Raw genomic sequence first — 24,068 nt, 5'->3', positions numbered from 1 at the left:
GACCTGAGGTGATGGGGGAGCAAAGCTCATGAAGCGTGTCTGCTGTCCTCTCCTGTGCAGAAGGGAGGAGAGGAGGCGGCAGTGTTTGTGCTACGGCCTTCAGTTCAGTGCTATCCAATAGAACTTTCTGCAAGGAAGATGTTCTGTCTCCTTTACAGTGCCCACTGGCTAGCTACAGGTGGCTATTTAACCACACATAAGTAGCTACCATATTGAACAGCACACCTTTAGATATTGGGTTTTGATGCCAATCCACTGTAAGATTTATCATGACAATGGCTCAGTGGATAGAGCATCGGCCTGTGGACTGAAGAGTCCCAGGTTCGATTCTGATGGTACCTTGGTTGCAGGCTCAATCCTTGCCCCAGTTAGGGCAGGTGTAGGAGGCAACCAATTGATGTCTTTCTCTCACATCTCCTCCCCCTCCCCTCCTCCATTCTATTCAAAAATCAATGGGCTGAAACCAGTTTGGCTCTGTGGATAGAGCATTGGCCCACGGACTGAAAGGTCCCGGGTTCGATTCCGGTCAAGGCCATGTGCCTTGGTTGCGGGCACATCCCCAGTAGGGTGTGTGCAAGAGGCAGCTGATCGATGTTTCTCTCTCATTGATGTTTCTAGCTTTCTATCCCTCTCTCTTCCTCTCTGTAAAAACTCAATAAAATATATTTTTTAAAAAATCAATGGAAAAACAGCCTCCAGTGAGGATTAACAACAAAAAAACAAACAAAATATTTTTAAAATGAGTACAGACATGACCCTAACTAATTAAACAACCCGCAAACAAATGCTATGCCCCCTTTTTTCTTGTGGCAAGTTTAGAAAAAGTGTCAGCCGCTGGAGAAAAAATGCTGATACTTTCTTAGCAGCTCTGGTAACAGGCTAATGAGACAATAGTTGAAGCAGATGACTGCCATTAATTTCGTTGATTAACTAAAAACTTCAGTTATCAGTTTTGCCCCACCCCCACACCCCTCACCTAGCTTCCAGGAATGAAAGATAGCTGCATGGATCTGTCATAAGATCTCAGACAGAAGAGTACTTCTGAGTGGCCAAGTGCCAGCATAAGTCTTATTTTTCATAACTTTTGCTGAAATAGGGAGGAAGAGAAAAGAACAAGATCTGGCTCCCTGAGGGTTACAAACAGTAGATAGCACGGCTGGGTAGAAGGTGAATGTCACTCAAAGAGCCCTCAGGCCTGTGTGGGCACACGTGTGGTCCTGGAGAGTGAGGGGAAGCCAACGGCAATTTAAACACTGTACGACTTCTTATATTGAGGTGTGTGAGAGAGGGAGAAGGAAGAAATAACTGTGTTAAACATTAATAAAGGAAGGAGCTCGTCCAGAGGCCTTTCCCAGCCAAAGGTAATTCCATCTGCATCTCAATGAAAAGAAAGGCACCTGTGAAAATCTTTAAATTGAACCAACCAGGAAACTCCATCCTAAGAGATAAAAGTCTCATTTACTGCAGCTGAAAAAGGGAAAACATAAATGAAATGGAGCAATGCCAGTGCCTGAGTATCCTTTAGAGTTGGGATGGGGTAGGGTCCAGAAAAAAAGCGGAAGTTTTCAGGGTGCAAGGTCTCTGTCAGCTCTGTCCCAGCGACCTGGAATTTAAACTTCTGCTATGCATGGGCCATTATCTTTCCTTGAAAACCATGTCCTACAGGATACTGCTCTCATATCTGCACATGCCCAGCCATCCCTCACTGGGTACTGTACTCCACCAAGTTCCACACATACTAGTAATGGTCCTCCGTCCCCTCTAGGTCCGTCTGAGAAGATGCTGAAAAGTCTGAACAATATCCAAATTGCTCTTCGCAGAGTCATCTGCTAGCAGGATTTTTACTTAAGTCCTACTTGGGAAGCGGAGATGTACTGCTCCCCGTGGTATCTGTTTCCTAACAGCACCTTGTCCTGGTGCTTCCTGTTAATAAACTCTCCCTGACAGCACCCTTGGCCTACTGGAGGATTCCTTAAGCTTGTCATCACAGAAGTGACAAATGTTGGTAACAGGGCACAATCTGAAAGAATAATGAAAAGAGAGCTTCTGCAGGTCCAGTCTCAGAGTAAATGCTGCAGCATGATGGGTAAAAAGGTTAGCAGGTGGAAGAGCATCAGAATTACTTGAGTCATTCTTTGGATACCCAAAGGAAAAATGAAATAATCCATCTTCACTTAAAATTGCTGGGACGAGGCACAACTCAATGGTCTCGTTTGATATAAAAAAAGATGCTTCGAGAAGGTAATAATTCCAACTGCCAAGTCTGAGTTCAGCACATGTGGGCAGTCACAAACTGGGGATGGCCTGCTTTGGGGAACCACTGGCTTTTAGGATTAGACCAGAATTTTCTCTTATCACAAACGTAGCCAACAACATAAAAGCAACACAGCTGATTCACACAACCCAAAGCTACTCAAGAGGCAGCTTCCAGGAATCAACAGTAGTGGGCGTGATTCAACTCCACTGCATGGCTCAACATTTGACTAGAGAGAGACTCAGAGGGTCCATCAGAAAGGTGAGGCTGGGAGGAGTTCAGAACTATAAAGCAGTCTGTTCTCCTCAGCCGTACGGGTCAAGAGGGGATTACATGAGAAAGGATAACAAAGTCTCCTTCCAAACCCACACAGAGTTCCACGGGGCATAACAGCGTCTGCACTTCAGAAGAATGCCACAGCGCTGGACATCTTCCCTTTCGTTTCAGGTGCGTTAGGGCTCAGATGAGGAACAGAGAAAAGCAAGCAGGATTCTGGTTAGAGCAGGAGGTCTGCCTTAATTCGATCTATACTCCTTTCATCCTAAACATACATGGCGATGAGATGCCCTTTGCCCTACAGCGTTTTCACGAAGATCATCTGTCTCTATTTGGGTTTGCTCATGGAAGCCCCCAGACCTACAGAAAAAGTGAGATATAACTGTAGCGTTTCATATTTGTTTTGTTTTTTTGTTTTGTTTTTTTAAAAATATATTTTATTGATTTTGTACAGAGAGGAAGGGAGATAGTTAGAAACATCGATGAGAGAGAGTCATCGATCAGCTGCCTCTTGCACACCCCCTACTGGGGATATGCCCGCAACCAAGGTACATGCCCTTGACTGGAATTGAACCCGGGTCCTTCAGTCCCCAAGCCAACGCTCTATCCATTAAGCCAAACCAGTTTCGGCTCATATTTGTTTTTTAAATAAATGATTCTTGGAAGCCACAATGGCTGTTATATTTCCTATTTTATTCTTTTTTAAAAATATGTTTTTATTTATTTGTTAGTTTTCACCTGAAGATATTTTGTCTATTGACTTTTAGAGAGAGTGAGGCAGGGGGAGGGAAGGAGGGGGAGAGAGCAAGAGAGAGAGGGAGGGAAGGAGGGAGAGAGAGGGAGGAAGAGAGAGGGGAAAGGGGAAGAGGGAGGGGGAGGGAGGGAGAGGAAGAGGGAGAGGGAGAGAGAGAGAGAGAGAGAGAGAGAGAGAGAGAGAGAGAGAGTAACATTGATGTGATAAGAGACACATTGATGATAGAGATACACCAGTTGCCTCTGGCAACCCAGGTACCCTGCCCTTGACTAAGAATTAAATCTGGATCCTTAAATGTGTGGGCCAAGCACTAACCACTGACAAATACTGACCACAACTGTTTTTATTGATTTTAGAGAGAGGGCTAAAGGGGGAGAGAGTGAGAGTGAGAGACATCGATGGCTGCCTCCTGCAAGCCCCCTACAGGGGTGGGGCCTCACAATGAGCAATGCAGGAATCTAACTGTGACCTCTTGGCACAACGCTCAACCAACTGAGTCACAGGACAGAACTCCTATGTTATTCTTCTCTGGGGACAGAAGCACTTTCTTCTTCCCACTTCCAAAGGAGGACACAGACTCACTCTTTCTTCAAAGACCTTTCCAACTAAAATCTATTCAATTCTTAGGGATTACCCTAAAAAAAGTGCAGGGACATTTTTCTGCCACTAATGGCATTAAGGAACTTTCTGCCTGGGAACTATAAATGAATATATCAGGTTTTCTCCCCATTTGGTCTTCCATAGCAGTATTATCGTCTTTGTGGAGTTGACTAAACCAATTAAAAAAAAAAGGAACTTTCTGCTAAACAAATGTACGTTATTATCTATCCTCTTTCCAGGACTTTAAACAACAAATCTTCAAAACTATTTAGCATCTTATAGAAATGTCTAATTACTACCGGTACGCTGGAAATTAATATTGTACTGTAATTGAAAAAGCACAGGGTGCTTAATCTGACCCGCTCAATCTAATTATATATAAGTTAAAACAAAAGCTGAACAGACAATCACATGCTGTCTCACACAACTGGGCTGGTCCTCTTCTCAGCCCAGACTTCTGAGGCCCTTCCCAGGGCAGGCCCAGTCTCGGTAACTGACGCCCAGTGCCTGCCGATGTAGAGCCGAAGAGCTGGGCTGGCGGTGTGAATTTTTGCTGCCATATTTCTATGAACTTTATCCCTTTCATTTCTTCAGGGAATAATCCATAGCCAGGAAGTCAGAGAGCTGGGGAAGCAGGGCAGGGTGCTAGGATGCTATTGGCTAAGTCCAGCGGTCCGTGGTGAGGCCACGTGAAGAGGCAGCACCCACAGCACCACCCAGAAGGGCACCTCCAGCAGAGCTACCGCTATAATTTATCTTCCTCCAGACGGAGCGTGCCGCCAGCCACGGTGCACCCGCCATGGGAGTCTCTGCTGGAGGAGAGGCCCTGACCTCTCCCCGGGGGCAGCAAGGACACCAGATGTTAGAGTACCTCTCAGCAAGTCCTGTCATAGCGAAACAGTCACTTTTCAAATAAGCAACTCAGTTAGGTAACCGTTACCATGGCTCCCCCACCCCGCCCCAGGAAATCCCACGTCTCCTACTCGTGAACAGAGCCAGGGGCTCCTGGACTTTTCCGAGGCATCAATTGCCCACCATTAAAGAAAAGCTCAAATCAGAGCTCAACCTCTTTCTGGAGGGTTTGTTGTCAGTCATGTCATGAAGGTTTAAGTGGAAACAAGGAAGAAATTCAATGAAATATTTATGCTCTCTTACCATTAGCATCTTGGACGCCAGTAAGTGCTCCAACGGCTGCTGCGGTTTCCCCAGACAGGACGATCTGCCCCCCGCCTTGCAAGGTGGCTTCGGCCAGCGTGGCGACAGCATGGGCGGCGGCCTCACTGCGGGGACAGGAACAGGAGGGGTGCGAGTTGAATAAAGGCCCAGCACTGCAGCTGGAGAAACCACCCTCCCACCCTTCCTTGGCCTCCGTGCTGTGAGCCCGCAGGAAACACACGGTCCCACTGGATGGAGCCGGAGTAATTTTTAAATGATAATAAAGATAGCCAGAGAAATCCCAAGTTTCACCTATTTCTAAAGCTACCGTGAGAGTTTCTTTGAACCTAGGAAATGGGCGTTTGAGGACAAAGTCTCCTCTTTATCGACAGCGACTGAGTGCTTGTGAGCCCAGTGGAGCTCTGATCCGTATTCACAACGGAAAAGCCATTTTGGTTGTCAATCACAAGGTTTCCTTTTTTCCTTCTCTCTTTACAGTAACACAAGGCAGATAATCACCTAAAACTGCCCTTTGGTAGCCAAGAATAAATGATAATCTGAGGAGTCAGCAACCTGGATTTGCTATTCAATTAATATTAAATAATAACAATTTGGCTTATATTCATGATTTTAAATACAAAGTAATGGTTAATGACTATCCTGCGAAGTCCAATTATTCCCTTTGCCTCACTGCACATGCAGGCACTGCTAAAATTAAGACCCAAAATTTAAAATGATCGCTATAAGCCCAAACTCCTTGACTCTAGAAACACATAAAATAATAAACCTCCCTTCATTGCAAAACGAACACTCTGGACAATAGACATTAACAGTGTTTACAGTGAGCACTATTCTAGCAGTGTGTCCCATTTCCTTTTCCTTGCTATATGCTTTTGCTGTATGCATAAATACCCGCTTTTACTTATTCTGTGATGCTACACACTATATAATGTGTTATTATTTTATGTGTCATTAAGAAAAGAGAAATTCCTGACGATTGTAAAGGTAAGACTATAATTTACCAGTCATATTTCAGAGATGTTAAACGTGGGGGTGGGAAAGTATCAGGTACCACCTCGCAGGTGACTGAGGAAGAACGGAAAGTAGGCACAGGAAGAGGAGATGGTGTCATTAGTTTAGCAGAGGTGCACAAAGTCCTGGGTTTGACACCAAATGAGACAGCTGACTCGGCTTTGTTCTGAGGCTGCAGACTTTGCCGGAACTCTAATAGTCACAATTACAAGCTGGAGTGGGGCTGGGTGAGGGGCCGTGGACTGGTTAGGGTAAACATGATGACTGGGCAAAGTGACATGTAGTATCATAATGTCACTTTGCCTAAAAAAGTCAGCAGACAAGTAAAGCAACTGCAATACCTCTCCCCCCGCCCCCCACCTTCTTAGTCACTATAAGGATTCTAGGAAGCAGCAAAAGAAACTGAATGAACAGAAAAGTCTCATTAAAAAGAAAAGTCTCCCCTTGTTACTTCTTTTAACTTTTATATCTTTATGTTTAAAAGTTATTTTTTCCTAATAATAAAATATATGTAAGCCCTAGCTGGTCTGGTTCAGTGGATAGAGTTTCTGCCCACAGAACTGAAGGGTTCAATTCTGGCCAAGGTTGCAGGCTTGATCCTCGGCCCTGGGTGTGTGCAGGAGACAACCAATCGATGTGTCTCTCTCATATTTATGTTTCTCTCTCCCCCCCCCTCCCTTATACTCTCTCTAAAAAATCAATGGAAAAATATCCTTGGGTGAGGATTAACAAAATAATAATAATAATAAAATACATGTAAAAAACTTGTAAATTTAAACTATACAGAGATAATAGTATTTCCTTCTCATCTTAAACACAGCTGTAAACAGATAATAATCAGAATCATACTGTATACAGTTTTATAGCCTGCTTTTTTCCACCTAACAATGTATTGACCCCATATAAATATACTTTGACATTTATTCAAAATAATAAATTAAATTCCAAAGTGCTGACTTTTCCCTTTTAAAGTTACATAGCTGTGGCAACCTTTAATTTGGATGCTTCTCCCTTTGACTTAGTTCAAGGTCATGATTACATATTTCAAACTTATTTCCTTCATAACAAATTTTGAGATATAATTGAGGTTGAGCAAAAACTGAACAGAATAGAGTTTACATGCAGCCCATGTAGAAGCTAAGATAATCTTTTATGCTGAAACAGTTCTTAGTGAACTGATACTCCCCAGCCAGTCACTCCACAGTATCTGTAACACGAATTCAGAGCCAAAGGGGAGCCTTAATCTGGAATTATTAGTAAGGCTATTCTTTACAAATCACATGGTAAATTTTAATTTCAAAGTGCTTCATAAGTATCAGAGGTAGTGAAACAAAGTATTATTTAGTGCCTAGATCCTTTTTAGTTAATATTTTTCTAAAAAACTTGTGTCAAATAATACTAACATCCTATTTTACAGTGTTAACACTCTGACCTGAGATTTCATGGAAAGCTAAAAAAAATGTTCTTTGAAAAAAGCAGCTGTGTGGAGAAGGAAGCTGCAGATGAGAACTGTTTATGTGGAAACAGGATTTTTATTTACAGGTTACCTCGGCCACTGCTCATTCCGTTTTGTGTGTGTGTGTGTGTGTGTGTGTGTGTGTTTTAAAATATATTTTTATTGATTTTTTACAGAGAGGAAGGGAAAGGGATAGAGAGCTAGAAACATTGATGAGACAGAAACATCGACCAGCTGCCTCCTGCATACCCCCTACCAGGGATGTGCCCGCAACCAAGGTACATGCCCTTGACCGGAATCGAACCTTGGGACCTTTCAGTCTGCAGATTGACACTCTAGCCACTGAGCCAAACCGGTTTCGGCTCATTCTGTTTTTAATCACAGTTTACAACCCTCTTATTTCTGTGGCCATCAAAGGTGGCAGGGCATCACCTTTGATGGCCACAGAAATAAGAGGGTTGTAAACTGTGTCTATTCTAACCACTTCCATTAGATTTCATAAAAAGTGATCAAACGCTATTGCTGGAAAAAAGATTACCTTTACTTAAAAGGTGAATAGGCATTAAAATGTCTGTAAGCTACCACTTCACAATTTTTTGACAAAAGTCATTTCCTAACTTTTTATTTGCAAGTGTCAAACCTTATCTACAGGAAAAAGAAGCGGTTACACAGTCCTTGCCCTCCATTTCCAGAGAGGATTTCTGATCTAGGTTGTCCATCCCATTTTACTGGCAAATAAATAGCAATCCATATACGAAAGCCACATTTTATTTTAATAATGTGTCTACATATTTAATTTAACAGTATTTCATTTTTTTTTAAAAAAAGGCAAGAGTAATTTTTTCTTTGAAAATTTGGTTCACTTCTTTTTAAGCAAAGTTTCTTCACAGCAAAAGAACAGCAACTCTAAATTCCTCGAGAAGAGGAATCAATTTAGGCATCTGTTTCCTCATAGCTCTGAGTCACAGCGCTACACACGGTAGACAGTAAAAGCTGTCTTGGTGTCAACACACTGAATTTCCACTAAGGCAACTGCAGTTCAGCCTACAAGTATTTATCATGTATGCAAACTGACTTCTTTAAGAGGAAATATAAATGCTGTGATGCTCGGTTTTTCACTTTGATTCTCTCATCTCCTTCCTAAAAGTGTTGATTTATTATATATTTGGAAAATAATTAAAATTAACTACTTTCCAGATATTTTCATGATCGTTTATCCATAGCCTCTTTGGCTCATCGTCATGCCAGGGTGGGCTAACGGCTGCCTGAGTCCAGGTCCTTGTTCTGACTTGCTGTGCGAAAGTCTCCTGGCAGCGTGGTTGAAAAACAGGTCCGTCCTGCATCTGTCCCGGTCCCCTTCCCCCTTTGACAGATGAAGGTGCCCCCTGCCTTCCCCTTCCCCACCTGCAAGCCCATGCAGCCTGCCTCTCTTCTCACTCTGCGGCCACATCTGCTGTTTACAGTGAGCAGAGGCGCAGGTGATTATCAGAAAACCTTGCTTGCCCCATCTGCACCTGACTGCTAGGCGGGAGCAGCTCTATGAACTCACTTTGTTACCATAGGAACAAAGGCCCGATTTCTTAGTATATTATCACTAAGATGACTTCAGGGTGCATCTCATCCCTTAGGGAAGCAAACACCAAGGACTCATGTCTTCAGTCCACTCCTCCTGCCACTAGACGGTAGGTTACTTCTCTTGGAATCAGAAAACCCCTGATGTCCCCCTACCAGCCTGCTATAGCCTAGTCTTCGCTGTCAGGTGTGGTTTCTTCACCCCCAGCAAAGGCTGCCACACTCCATCCCCCAGCACTCACCGGGCGTTTACTTGATTGCAAACAGATTTCACCATCTCTGTTCTCCTCCCACGTTCTCCCTCCTCTGGCGTAAACACGATAGCCACTTGAGCTGCATCCGAGTCTGTTAACAAGCTCTCCGGGGAAACCAGTACCTCCTTGCCTTTAGAAATAAGCCCTGGTTCTTACACTAAAGGGAGCCAGGATGTGCCTCATATTTTCCACAATGTGCAGAGTTTCCAGGATATTCCAGTCTTCACTGGAATACTGAAAGCACTGACCCAATGAAATAAAGTTTCGCTGGTCTTTAATGGTGGCCAGTCAGGCCCCATGCCACAGTGAGGAGTTACTGGGTAAAAGGGAGGGGGTTCTCATTCTGGCCAAGGCTTTCAGGAAACCTCTCAGAGCAGAGTGGGACAGGGCCAAAGTGAGAAATCAAGTAACACTTTCATGTTACTGAAAAGCAGCATGGTTCAATGGGCTAAGAAAAAGGTTTCAATTGCAGGTCACTCAGGGACTCCATGGGTAACTCTGGGAGGACAACTGTGCGTTTCCAATTTTCTGTGCCCACTTAACCACCAAGTCCGGCCACACTGCCTTCAAAACCAGTCATGTCATCTCCACTGTTATTGTTTTAGTTTTCAAGCCTTTGACAAATCACATCTGCATTGCTTCTTCCTAACTGACTTTTTATTTCTAATCTCTTCTCCCTATAAGCTATTTAAAGAACTATAATTCCTGAAGTGCTAACTAGAGGCTGGATACTTTGTTGAGTCTTATATACATTATCTTATTGAATCCTTTTTAGTCTACATGATGAAAATCATCCTTATTATAACTTTGAGAAGACCCAGGTTAGAAGTTACATTTCTTAAGATCTAATGGCTACCCTGTTTCCCGAAAATAGACAGTGTCTTATATTAATTTTTTTCTCCCATAGTTGCGCTAGGTCTTATTTTCAGGGGATGTCTTATCTTTCCATGCACTAGGTCTTATTTTCGGAGGATGTCTTATTTTCGGGGAAACACGGTAGTAGGTGGCAGAGCTAGGATTCAAACCTGAATCTATGTGACCTCCTAACCTCCTCTCTAGCCTCGTGGAAAGCACTGTACATAATCCTATCAAGGCTTTCTAGTCTCTATCACAACCAACCTAAACTTTAGCTGATTTCTTTATTTTGGAGGTGATCCCACTCCTCCAGAATTTTATGATATTCAGCCTACACTACACAATTCAAGAGCCTATTACACTCTGAGCAATACTGCTTGCTAAATGTCTCCCTTAAACCAATCTTCCCAATGGCTCACTGAGGGAGACATTACACTTGCGAGCACTCTTCATTTGCAACCTCACCATTAGGGTGCTGGGATGTCACAAGAGTTCAATGACCACAAAGACTAACAGCTGCTGTACGGCGGTGTCACCATGTGCCAGGAGCTGGTAAGGGTCTCAAATGCATCGACTCCTCTAGTGCTCACAACACCCTACAAGGTAAGGACTGTCATTACCCACTTTGACAGAAGAGGAAAGCCTGGGCACTGAGTCCGATCACTAGCTCAAACAGCTAGGAGGTGCCAGAGCTGGGATTCAAATCAGGCAGTCTGGCTTCAAGATGCACACTCTTAATTATTAGTTAAGGGGCCTGAGTCCACTGAAAATAAAATTGTGTCAACAACGAAGAAGAAAAAGAATAAATGAGGATGATCTTTTCAGTCAAGAACCAGTAGAAGGAGTCAGCAGGAAATAAGACAATTTAGTTTTGGAAACTACCCCTTACTGGAGTATCCTATTCTGCAGCATCCTTCCTAAACATACCTAAAGAAATAAATTCAATGATTTCCCCCAACAACCCAAAACTTATTTTATTTCAAAGTCTTCGATAAGGAAAACACACTTCCTGAAAAGTTAGTAAAGTCAGCTCTCAATCAGCTAAAAAATAGATTAATATCCCTAACAAAAATCAGTTTCTTTTATAGGGTAAAAGGAAAATCAACCCTGAAGTGGCTTGATTTATTACATCCTTTAGTCCCTTTGAAAAACAAAGTACTCAAACCTTGTTGCTAATAGGCACAGAATGAGATTAAAAAAAAAAAAAAAGGGACCAGTGTCCCTCACTAGCAGGCTTGAGCTAGAAATCAGAAAAGCTGGATTGGTTGCTGGGGTGGGGGTGGGGGGAGTAGGAATGGAGTGGATGAGGGTTGATTAGAAGCCAACTTACAATATCCTAAGGGCTAACAGCATTAAACTCGAACGGCCAATTGTGACAAACGGAGGTACATTTCTCTACAACGAGGATGGAAGGACAGACTCGCCAAGCTCACTATTCTCCCCACCCCTGCCTCCACCTGTTGAGTGCCATGGTGACTGTGGCTCCCTGCTGCATCTCCTGAGAAGCTGCCACTGCGGCCTCTGCCAATGATGCCACTGCCTGCGTGGCCTCCGAAGCTTGCGTCGTCTGGATGGTCATCTCGCCTCCTTGTAACGTGGCCCAGTTTTGTTCCACCTGAAGCAGAAAAGACACGATAGTAAAGAATCAAAGTCACAGAACGATTATGATTCTTAAGTCATTGTTCTAATTGTTATGTGCTCAGCCAAATATACTTTTAAGTGAACATGACCTACAATGTCAGATCACGGTTTTAAGTATGCTGTTGTGTAAAGGGAGGTGGGGAATTAGTATATTTGAACTTGCTTATATTTGCATAAAAAATTCTGGAAAGATAGCAAAGAAACCACTGAAAATATTTCCCTTGGTTTGTGAGTTGAGGTAACAACTTGAATAGGAATCAGAAAGCAAGATTTTCTACTGTATATTTTAAAATAATTTTTGAAGTATCTGAGCCTTATCAGTTACCTATTCAAAAATTTTAATTTAGAGCATAAATGTAACTAAAATATATTCACACTGTACCAAAGGGACTGTGATGCCAGAACTCCAGATTGTTTGCCCAAGAAATAGGCCATTCCTGTTACCTATTTCTTATATATCTTTGCAGGGATATTCTTTCTATGTGCAAGCATATTTACATACAAATACTCCTCCTTTCTTTTTTAAAAATATTTTTTTATTGATTTGAGAGAGGAAAGGAGAAGGAGAGATAGAAATATCAATGATGAGAGGGAATCATTGATAAGCTGCTGAGTTCAATGACCACACGGTCATTGCCCAGCTCTGGCACCTCTGTTTGAGCTTGGGTGATTGAACTCAGTGCCCATCCCATGGGGGAATTGAGCCTCCAACCGAGGCATGTGCCCTTGACCAGAATCAAACCAGGGACCCTTCAGTCTGCCGGCCGATGCTCAATCCACTTAGCCAAACCGGCCAGGGCTCCCCCTTTCTTTAAAAAAATAAAAAATGGCACTATATGCAACGTATCCTTTTGTACCTTGCTTTTAGCACAAATAATACATCTATGAAATGGCTCTATCTCAGAACATATAAAATTACTTCATTAAGGATTCATAATAATGGCTGCACAGCATTGTATTATATTGATACACCATAATTTATTTAACCAGCCATCATTTAATGGGCATTTATAGTTTCCAGTGTTTTGGTAGTATAAACAGTACTGTGATGAATAGCCTCAAATACCACTTTGTACATTTTGAGTCTATTTATAGAGTAAATTTCTAGAGATGGAATTGTATATCTAAGTCATTTTGCATTTTTACTTTTGATAGAAATTTCAAATTCAGTAATTTAATGTAGCAAAACCAGCTTTGCTTTTATTGGGAAAGAATGATGAAGAAACAGAACAACACATTACCAGTGACAGAGTAGATGAGAATTCAGCTTTGCTAGAGCTGGCACAGGTTTTATCAACTGTGCACTATTAACATTTGGACCAGATAATTCTTTCTTGTCGGAGGCTGTGCTGTGCATTGTGGATGCTTAGCAGCATCCCTGGCTTCTACCTGCTAGATGCTAAAAGCACCTCCCATCATGTCAATCAAAAATATTACCTTCACTCACACATTGCCAAATGTTCCTCCTGAGAATTTGTTGGGGTACCCCTGACTGAGGACTACTGATTTTAGTACGCTTTGCATTTAGAGACTTCTCAGTTCTGGATATCTAAATCTAACCACTTCAGTCCATTTTGCTCAATAATCACCAGTTGATTATTTCTTCTCCTTCGAAAACAAAAAGCAGCAGGGCAAAATATGGGAGGGGATACATCAATCAGCTAAGGTAAAATATTTTTAAAAAAATATATATTTTATTGATTTTTTACAGAGAAGGGAGAGAGAGAGCTAGAAACGTCGAGAGAGAAACATCGACCAGCTGCCTCTTGCACACCCCCTACTGGGGGGATGTGCCAGCAACCAACGTACATGCCCCTGACCAGAATCGAACCTGGGACCTTTCAGTCCACAGACCGATGCTCTACCACTGAGCCAAATTGGTTTCTGCCAGCTAAGGTAAAATATTTCTATAGACTTGAGTCCTCAGGACAGTAGCTCTGTTTACTGGACCTCTTGCTGTTCCTGCTTCACATAACTGGGGCCCAATAAATGGTTAACTTGTGCCCACATGTTACGGATCCCAAAGGAAGTTCCACAAATTCTGCTTTGGCTCTTTTGCCGTACTGAGACTATGACACTGCTTCTCAGAATGTTTGTCAAAAGCCCTCCAGAGAATGAGATATTCCTTTGAGCTTCCTTAGTATTTGTCCTGGTTCTCATAGGCAATGGACTGTGTCAGCAAGCCTTCAGAGCCCATCACTAAGAGGCGGAGACATCCTAGTTCCTTCCCTCGGAGCTGCAAAGCTGCCCACTTGGGAGCCCACAAAACTCTGACTTTCCATGGTATTACCCCTTTGATCTCATTGCTCTGATGAGCATCACTGCCAACAATGCCACATTGGATGGCAAGTGATACTGCCAAGTTGTACATGCTCAAAGATTCCACTCAAAACATCAGCAAGTGTTGGCCAGCCCTGTCACCTTTTGCCATTAAACAGTCTTTCTTTACCCAGACCTGCCCCTCAATATTTTTGCCCATCCCACTACTGAGCTGGCCTGGTACAGCTCTCCCAAGCATTTATACTCCAATGGCAGTAACTTAATATATAGACATTTAATTTTTTAAATGTATTTATTGATTTTTTTGGAGAGGAATTGGAGAGGGGTGGGGTAAGAGAAACATCGATTTATTGTTCCACTTATGGATGCATTCATTGGTTGCTTCTTATGTGCCCTGACCGGGGATGGAACCCACAACCCTGGCGTATCAGGGCGATGTTCTAACCAACTGAGCTACCCGGCCAGGGCCTGATATACATACATTTAGTTACAACTACATCTGTAGTGAAAATGGCATTAAAATGTTGCCATATACAATATAATTTAAGGAAGTTAAATTATATAATGGATGCTGATAAAGGGTGGAGAAGAAGCAGACAGAGATTTCTATTAAAAAAAAAAAAAGGCAGGTAATAATCAGCTTAGGTATGAACACTTCTTTGGAATTCCTATTTTTGAGTCTCAGTGCTTTAGTTGTATTTGCTTGGGCTCTTGTTGCTCTCCCTTTCCATCTGTGTGGTTATCTATTCCTGGATGTCACCATGTCCCAGAGAAAGGGCCACAAGCCCTAGGAGGAAAGATATTCAGAAGATGTACAGTTAGCTTCTATGCTTTGCTGAAAGAGACCCACTACAGCGAGGCCCTTCAAACTGTGACTACTCGTATCCCCCCTCTGGTCACAGTTAACCTCCTGTGGCTCTCCCCCTTTCAAATGCAATGCACTGCACGTGCTGCTCCCTTTGATAGGATACAACGCCCATCTTTCCGGCCTTCCTCCTGTCCGCCCTTCTAGTCTGTGTTCAGGGCAACCGAAGGAGCGAGACACCTGCACTCCCCTACAGTCCAGGGTTCGGGTCTCTCTTCGGTGTGCAGAGCACTCTGGGTGCTTCTATAGGCTCCTTATCTCATTGCCATTGTTTTGTGGTGGTTTTTCTACCACCCACCTGTGTGCTCCTTAAGAGCAAGAGCAGTCTTTATTTTCTTTACCTGTAGTGCCCCACAATGAATGTGTTTGCTGAATGGATGAAGAACATACTCCTTCATTCATATTTCCCTACTTTTTTTTTTCTTAACCCGTATTTCAGGTAAATTAGTATTCACTAAAAAAACCCACCTAAGATAAGTTGTGCTACTTCAAAACTGTTACATGTATTAGTAGTTCAATTTAAAATTTATGCCTATAAAACTTTTGTACTTTGGTTCTTTCCTTCTAACATAATCATATATACCATTATTATCACATACCATTCTATTTCAAACTTTGACTTTTCTGATATATAATACAATTAATATCACCAACACCTATTGGTGGTCTAATCATACAACAGAATAAATTCTCAAATCTATTTGTATTTGTAAATATGACATCAAAATTGAAATTGTATAAATATTTTGATATCAACATATTTATCTCATATTATTTTGAAATCTATTCTTGTTCATTTCTAAATGTCCACCTACCTTTTTCTGTGTCCCTAATTAGTTATAAACTGCCTAAGGTTAGAGATGTTTGTTATTGGATATTCCAGCACACAGAGTATGCAAGCAGATTTGGGAGACCATATATTACCAGAACAGAGAGGCCCCCAAATAATTCTTCCATTTGGACTAAGTGTAACCAAACGCAACTAACCAGATGTTAAAGGCAGTGTGCTCTAATGAAAGGAGTTCTCACTGGCAAGGTTGGGATAATAAATAACCTTCCAACTTCTAAAAGTATGGGTAATGTTTATTTTTGTGAAGTACTTTTGTTTGTTTGTTTTTGGAGGAAAAACGCTAAACACAAAGCAGGAGAATGTTTCTCTGGCTTGATGTGGTCTTATCCGCCTCAAGTCAGTGAGATATTATGACCAATTACCATTCTGATGGCTCAAAACTAAGATGCTAACATCCATGTTAATGTCTAAGAGAAATCAGAAGCCAAATAGAATCATGCTATAAAGTCTAAAAAGGTTTGTCATTTTCTGACAACCTATGCTTCTTCTCTTTGTATCCTTTTTGTTTAACTGGAAGGGAGGAAAGAGTTAGAATTTTTTTTGTCTGACTGACTGGAGATTAATCAACAGGCTACTTACAGGTCACTCACCCATTCCCATAACAAATGACTTAAAAATAATGTTAGTTTGGTGAAAAAGCCAAAGATATGTGACTGAGATTGTTTATCCTTCATGCTTTCTGTGAAATTTTGACATTAATGATCTTTGAATATGTGAAGTTATTTAGTAAAACGGGTTTCAAAGACTCTAAAGAAGTGTGTAAGAAATACAAAGTTCCTTTCAATCTGGACATGTACTTAGCTGTCTTCTCTACCTCTTTCACACTGTAAGGAGTGTCCTCTAGTTTTAGAGTTTGGGGACTGACGGATTTTCCCCTTAGCTAATCCGTATTCTTTCATAATGCTCACAAATTTATAAAAGTAAGTATCTTGTTTTCCTTCACCTTTCTACACTGAAAAACCAAATTCTAGCTCCTGCCCAAGCCTTCCCAGACTCCCTGTTAGCTTTCTCTCCTGAAAGCACAGATCATTTTGCATCATCGATGCACTTAACAGCCTGGACCATAGTTCATTTATGCAGGACACTTCTCACCCCCACCAGGCAGGAGCTCCTTCAAGACAGGGTTCCTAAGTCAACACACCAATTGTACAAGCAGGGCTCAATAAAAGCCGGTTCCTGAGGAGCCGGCTCTGCTTCCCTTCATCTCTCGTCCTCTCCCTTTCCTGAGATGTGCAAATGAAAGTGACTTTGTGCAGTTCTGAGTAGAAATGTTCCATGGTTTTGAACAAGGGTAAGATAATTTTAACTTTAATTCTGATACTTCTCTTTAACATTTGTTGGCTATTTTTCAAACTTCAGACATATACCATGTTTTAGGGGGAAAATTCATAGTGACTTAGTGAACTCTTTCCTAAACTTCACTGATAGCTCACAGCTCAGGGTCTAGACAATGTATTAACGATCTTTTAACACTTATTCTGGGACTCTGGGCAAGTCTCATAACCTCTACACGTTGCAGTTTTCTCATCTATAAGTAAAGTTGGTAAGAGAGACTATGCTTCATAGGGTTGAGTGCTTACTATACCAAGTACTTCATAAAGTACTTCTATCTTCAGGTTAACATTCCATAATTACCTTGATTTTGGTAGGGAAGAATTTGCTTGTGAAGCCTTTTCAAATGCACATTTAAAATGTAATAAATCAGGCCTACTGATTTACAAATATATTTACCCTTTCAAATAATACTTTTGTCAGCTCCAGTTTTAATGATCTAATTTTTAAAATAAAACCTAAGAATTAAATCCTTTGAGATTCAAAGCATAAAAGTATTAAATGGATAATCCTTTTTATAGTATGTTAAACAAAATGATATATTATAAATGCAAAAATTGTAAATTCCTAATAGTTAGGTCCAATCATAAAGATCCATGAATTTCAACTGTTATAATTAATATACACGGCATAACATTCTTTGTAAAAGGTTTGAATAAAACATTGCCACAGATATGTAGGTGGTTTTCATCTCGTCATCTTCGGGACCTTTACTTCTCCCTCACCTATATATCCGAGTACTTATTCTTACTTTGTATGGACTTTACTGGGGTGACACTGGTTATATCCAAGTATTTAAGCAGATGCAGACAGGATCATCTTTCTTACCTCTCCATCTGCCACAGCAGAATAATTCACTTGGGCAACAGTGACTGTGGTTGGCAATTCTGAAGCATCAGCCAATGTGGCTACTGTTGCCCCTGTACCAACCTAAAGAAATGTATGGAAAGCAATTAAGTGTCAGTGGGTGAATCCTCCTACTTCTCCTCTACTCAGAAGTTAATATTCATTTAACCCTCAATTCAGCATAAATAGCAATAGGCTTTGTAATAATATGAAATGAGTTATACAATTATAACTAAGACACATGAGTTTCAGAGTTTTACTTCAACCAAATAAATCAGTATTAAAAGCTATCACATTTTACTACCCATGCCCAATGTCCATCAATCAACTTTGTATTCTCACCCCAACCTGAATTTTAGAGGTTCCCTATCTACTAAAAATTCTTACAGGTAATGCAGAAGGAATATTTCCTGGTTATTGACAAAGTGAAACGATAAAAAAAATTTTTTTTGGAAGTGTCAAGAAAAGATAGCTAAAGCTCTGTTTTTAGCAAAATGCTAAAAATTTAAAATATTATTCAAAAATCTTTTTCAGCCAAAACCGGTTTGGCTCAGTGGATAGAGCGTTGGTCTGCAGACTGAAAAGTCCCGGGTTCGATTCCGGTCAAGGGATATACATTGGTTGTGGGCACATCCCCAGTGGGGGTTGTGCAGGATGTTTCTCTCATCATCGATGTTTCTAGCTTTCTATCCCTCTCCCTTTCTCTCTGTAAAAAAATCAATAAAATATATATTTTTAAAAAATCCTTTTTCAGCAGGAAGATCTTGGGGAACTATATAAAATTAATACAGGAAATTGCAGAAAGGAAACTTTCTCCACTCTGAGGTAAGGTGCTCCCTGATCTGCCCCAGAAGCCGCGATCTGGTAACCATAAGGTTTACTCACCTGAATAAGTGAGACAGTGCCATCAGGGTTACTAAAGGTCTGGACTACGGTCTGTGATGGAACGAGATGGGCTATACTGTGTGTGGTTGTGGCCTGTGTTTGTGTTTGCTGATCTTCAAAAGCATACAAAAGGTCCTCCCGCCCGTGCTGTTTATAACAGTTTTTAACTATGGTCCGTAGTGCTTGGGTCCATGAAACCTGTCACCAAAAGACCAGAAAAGCACATTAAGTCACAAAAATAGTGGTTATTTCCATATGGAATAAGCGGTTGACTATTTATCAAAACAAAACAAACCTCGGACAGAGTACACTCTCTTTTCCCTAAAGAAACTCAATACCAAGAAATAATAATTTTCCACTTTTGGATTTTAATTACTTTATTCTAACCTGTGCCAACTTTTAAAAACTTTTAAAACTTCTCACAAAAGATTAGTCTTTTCTCAATAATTTTATATTAAATGCTCAGTAAATGTCCAAGCTGACCGAAACCAAATATGCAGAAAAAGGATGACATCTAGTTTAATCTTTCTTCTTTCCTATCTGCAGACATGGCGAACTTCACATCTCTCTAATTCCACATTTATATTTTTCAACAGTGATTCTTGCTAACCAGAACTAAAAACATTTCTAAGTTTTAAAGTGATTAATGATTTTATTACAAGTTTCTTCAGTTTTTCCATGCACCTCATAAAATTAAAACTGCTCCAAAGGCCTACGCAGAGAGAGGTGTATAAATCAGAGACTAACTTCTTTGGGGGGACAGGTCTATTACACAAAATTTTCTAGACTCCTTAGCATAAGAAGTAGAAAGACAAAAATTGAGGGGTTGATTCAAAATGGAAAAGCAACAGGCCACTCAGGCCGGAGGGCTCACCCTCTGCTTTTGCTCTTCTGTGCGGACATCGCTCCGGACGTTCGCCCATGGGATGTCTTCGGGCCACCAGATGGGCTTGCAGCTCTCTTTGCCCCAGCCTGGTTTCCCCCGACCCGTGGAGTACTTGAGCATCTCCGGAATAAACGCCCGAAGCTGCGCCTGGAAGACGAGAGCACGGTCAGCGGTAGTCGTGAAAGGTATCTGGGATGTGTTTGTGGTCATCACACAGAGAGTCTTCCTGGAGGGCCGAGGGAGTTTCAACGGGTGACTGAGGAGCCCGCTGTTTTCCACGTGTTACATAGGTCCACAGTGATGGAGAATTTCACATGTATGAAGGGAACCCTAAGCTGTATTGCATAGACTTGTTCCTGTAAGATCAAGAATACCTGCCCCCAAGTTTGATTTCTGCCTCCCAAGATACTGCTGATGATACAGCTTATTTCCTTTCTACAGCTTCCACGAATTTAAGGTGTTAAACAAAATCACACCGTATTTTCAATATTGTTCTGGAGGTAGTACTCAGAACAATTAGATAAGAAAAGAAATAGGAGGTGAGGAGCAGGCAAATCATTATTATTTATAGATGAAATGATGTATGTATGGAAAACCCAAGAGAATTAAATGAAAGACTACTATAAAAATAAAAGAATTCAGTAAGGTGGTTGACTACAAAATATATGAAAATAAATAGGCTTGTTCTGCCAGTGTAGCAGTGGTTGAGTGTCGACCCATGAACCAGGAGCTCACAGTTCAATCCCTGGTCAGAGCGCAAGCCCACGTTTTGGACTTGATACCCAGTAGGGGCATGCAGGAGGCAACCAATTGATGATTCTCTCTCATGACTGATGTTTCTCTCTCTTCCTTTCTCTGAAATCAGTAAAAAAACCCCACACATTTAAATAAATAAATAAATAGGCTTTACTTAATAAAAAGGGAAAATAACCCTAAAATTCTCCTAGGAAGCTTTGTGTAAGCTAGACCAATGTCTATGAGTCTGTCATATAGAGAGAGTGAAGTATGTGTGATCTGAAAAACATTATGGACTTCATTTAGATTTATTTTACAAATTGAATCCAGGCCAAACAGGTATTAAATCAAAGAGACAACTGCTATTCTTCTTTTAAAAATATGTTTTTATCGAGTTTTTTAGAGAGAGGAAGGGAGCGGGAGGGATAGAGTTGAAACATTGATGAGAAACATCACTGATTGGCTGCCTCCTGTACCCCCACTACTGGGGATCGAGCCCCAACCCAGGCATGTGCCCTCATCAGGAATCAAACCTGTGATGCTTGGTTCCTGGGTCTATGCTCAACTGCTGAGCCATATTGGTTAGGCACAACTGCCACTCTTTATCTCTTGGGACAGTAACTGCACTGTGTGTATGTTGGAGGGAGAATGGAAACCTACTCTGTGAACGTTCTTAATTGCTGGCAATGATTTCTGACAAAAGAAGCAGTTTATCAAGCTATAATCTCTTTCCCAGACATTCTGCTTTCCTTATAACCTGATGGTCTACAACACTTCAGAGATAAACCGTCCAGCTAAGGATACATCCATATTGCCTCTATAGCTTAAGACCAAAGAAGAGGAGAAATTTAGCAACAAGTCAGACCCAAGGACACAAGGCTATAGTTGTCACGCAGAAAAAGAAAAAAAAACCAGAAATGGGAATACTAAAGTATTAATGAGAGATGAGTGCAGCAACACTTTTATACTGAAGAGCCTATTTAAAGATCAGGTGTTCTTGTTTAAATATTATTCTACCAGAAGATGATAGAAATGATCACATAATAGGGAATCATGAGCCCAAATCAGCAATGTTTACCTACTAAAGGAAGCTATAGTTGATAGTATTTATATTCCCAATTCTTGTGCCGACTCTGCCATTTCACCTCTCTAAGTCCCCCCTCTCCCAGACAGTCTCGTCTCCAGGATATGATATAATACACTCCGTTATATTTGGCTCTGCAGCATCAAGCAGCAAGCTAATAGAAATGTATCCATTTGCAAACCCAGGCTATCGCTGGCTCATGAGGTCACTCCTTCAGTTATTTTAAGAAAGTGCATCTCAAAGTCATTTTCCCCTTTATCCTGGTTTCCTAGGAGTGTGTCCTTTTCTAGCCTCAGATAGATACAGAGAAGGAAAAAGCTTAATCCTCACACTCAATATTTACATTTCTTCATATATAAAAAAAAAACACAATGGTTTTCTCAGGTGCATAAATAAAATAAACTGATGCCTTTTTTTCTTTTAACCCCATTAACAGTCTCCAGAAGGGGAGTTCTTTATATCCTTATTAAGTAGAATCTGGAGATAATGAAATAAGAAGGCTAAACATTTCTGAACTAATGAAAGACTAAAGCTTCCAGAAAGAACTCACAGTTGAAAACACTTCGTTGACAGTCTGCTCAAATCTTACTTGGAATCCCATATAGTCCCCAATCCTGATTATTTCCTCAGTTTCTGACCCCTGGCCATTTGCCCCAATAGTTTCTCCATGCTCCTCAGTTCCCGGTCACCTTGGCCCCTGGCTTTGGCTCTCTCATGCCGGGCTGGGTTTCAAGAACTCATTGGTGAGTATATAGTTAGGGAAGGCAGGCAGGTGAGAGGTTAGGAGCCAGAGATTCCCAGATTGAAGAGGGTGCAGGTTGGATAGAGGGAGTGCCACTCCCTCCCCTGTGCACAAATTTCATGCACCGGGCCTCTAGTGTGTGTGTGTGTGTGTGTGTGTGTGTGTGTGTGTGTGTATGTATGTGTGTGTATATATATATATATGCCCCAATTGTAGAGAAGCTTTATTTTCACTTTGGAAAAATCATTCTGTGCTTCAAACCAAAAAAAAAAAAGAAAAAAAGAAAAAAAGAACTCATTGGTAACTTGAAGTGTGAGCACAGCACCAGCACTCACTTAAACTCTCCATTCCCCTCTCTCCAACTACTTGTCTCTCAAAAGTCTTCATCTTTGCTGGTAGAACCCCATCTCCTTTCCCTAGACATCCAACCTCATAACCCCATGTTTACCTCTTTCCTGCAACACCCATCTAGCCACTCATTGCAAGTTCAATTATTTCTTCTTTGAAATGTCTGTGATAGTCATCTCTTCTTTTCCAGTCCCACTTTCACAGCCCAATGTTACTGTATGCTTCTATTGGGTTTCCTTGGGGAACTCCCCTCTCTTTTTAAAAATAAATATAAATATTCACTGAGTGGCCAGATTATTATTATATAATAATAATAAAAATAATAATAATAAATATAAATATAACACTGGAGGCTTGGTGTACAAATTCATGTACCAGTGGGGTCCCTTGGCCTGGACTGTGGGATTGTGCCAAAACCCGCTCTCTGACATCCCCCGAGGGGTCCCAGATTTCGAGAGAGCACAGGCCAGGCCGAGGGATCCCACCATGCACATTTGGTGGCAGGGAGGGACGCAGGAGGCTGGCCAACTGGGGAGAGGCTGCAGGAGGGCTCCAGGGTGTGTCTGGCCCGTCTCGCTTAGTCCTCCATCTCAAAGATGTTTTGTGTGCCAGAAATCTCTGGATGGAAATGTTTCAAACTCACAGGAAGGAGAGATAGACAGGAAAAAGCAGCCCAAAGGAAAGGTTATGTCCACAGGCCAACCCCCTATTAAGTTAAAAAATAGAACCACAGCCGAAACCGGTTTGGCTCAGTGGATAGAGCATCGGCCTGCAGACTGAAAGGTCCCAGGTTCGATTCCGGTCAAGGGCATGTACCTTGGTTGTGGGCACATCCCCAGTAGGGGGTGTGCAAGAGGCAGCTGATTGATGACTCTCTCTCATCGATGTTTCTAACTCTCTATCCCTCTCTCTAAAAAAATCAATAAAATATATTTTTTTAAAAAGAACCACAGTGAAATTAATGGCTGGTGTACAAATTCCTATTCAGAAGCAGATCTTAGCTTTTTAAAAGTACTAATTATCAACTGCACAAAACTTCTATATCAAAACAAGAGGTAAAAAAGCACTTTCTAATATGGAAGTTCACTTTTTAAGTACATATACTTAGGGGATAAAGGACATTAAGTACACAGAGATAGTATGATTTAACTGAAAAAGGCCATTTTCTACCAGTCTATCTTTATATTACCCCACGTAAACAGTGTTAAGGCTACGAGCCATCAATAAGGGAAATGAGCTGTCCAGCAGAGAAAGAGTTAAATGATTCTTTCAAGAATTCAGCACTGTGCTCTCATTACCAGTTGGATTAATTACTGGTGCTGGAGAGTTTTGGAAACCCAAGCTATTCAATGTGCTTGTTAAAGAA

General features: G+C 41.4%; 1 protein-coding gene across 7 annotated transcripts in view; it reads right to left on the bottom strand.

Moving 5' to 3' along the window:
• NRF1 (nuclear respiratory factor 1) overlaps positions 1–24,068 on the bottom strand; it is a 117,721-nt gene that overhangs the window by 17,925 nt on the left and 75,728 nt on the right. For 5 of the 7 annotated variants that reach the window (XM_036426778.2, XM_036426818.2, XM_036426809.2 and 2 more), the window contains 5 exons: positions 19,782–19,940; positions 18,908–19,105; positions 18,005–18,106; positions 11,666–11,823; positions 5,040–5,164 (listed from right to left, as the gene is read on the bottom strand). In XM_036426778.2, the coding sequence (XP_036282671.1) occupies positions 5,040–5,164; positions 11,666–11,823; positions 18,005–18,106; positions 18,908–19,105; positions 19,782–19,940 (742 nt within the window). The remainder of the gene's footprint in view (positions 1–5,039; positions 5,165–11,665; positions 11,824–18,004; positions 18,107–18,907; positions 19,106–19,781; positions 19,941–24,068) is intronic. The other 2 variants (XM_036426825.2, XM_036426832.2) reach the window with 2 other exon arrangements.

The sequence above is a fragment of the Pipistrellus kuhlii genome, unplaced genomic scaffold, assembly GCF_014108245.1.
Source record: "Pipistrellus kuhlii isolate mPipKuh1 unplaced genomic scaffold, mPipKuh1.p scaffold_m20_p_10, whole genome shotgun sequence".
Classification (NCBI taxonomy): domain Eukaryota; kingdom Metazoa; phylum Chordata; class Mammalia; order Chiroptera; family Vespertilionidae; genus Pipistrellus; species Pipistrellus kuhlii.
Note: the sequence above shows the minus strand (reverse complement) of the source record. Positions and strands in the feature narration are given on the sequence as shown.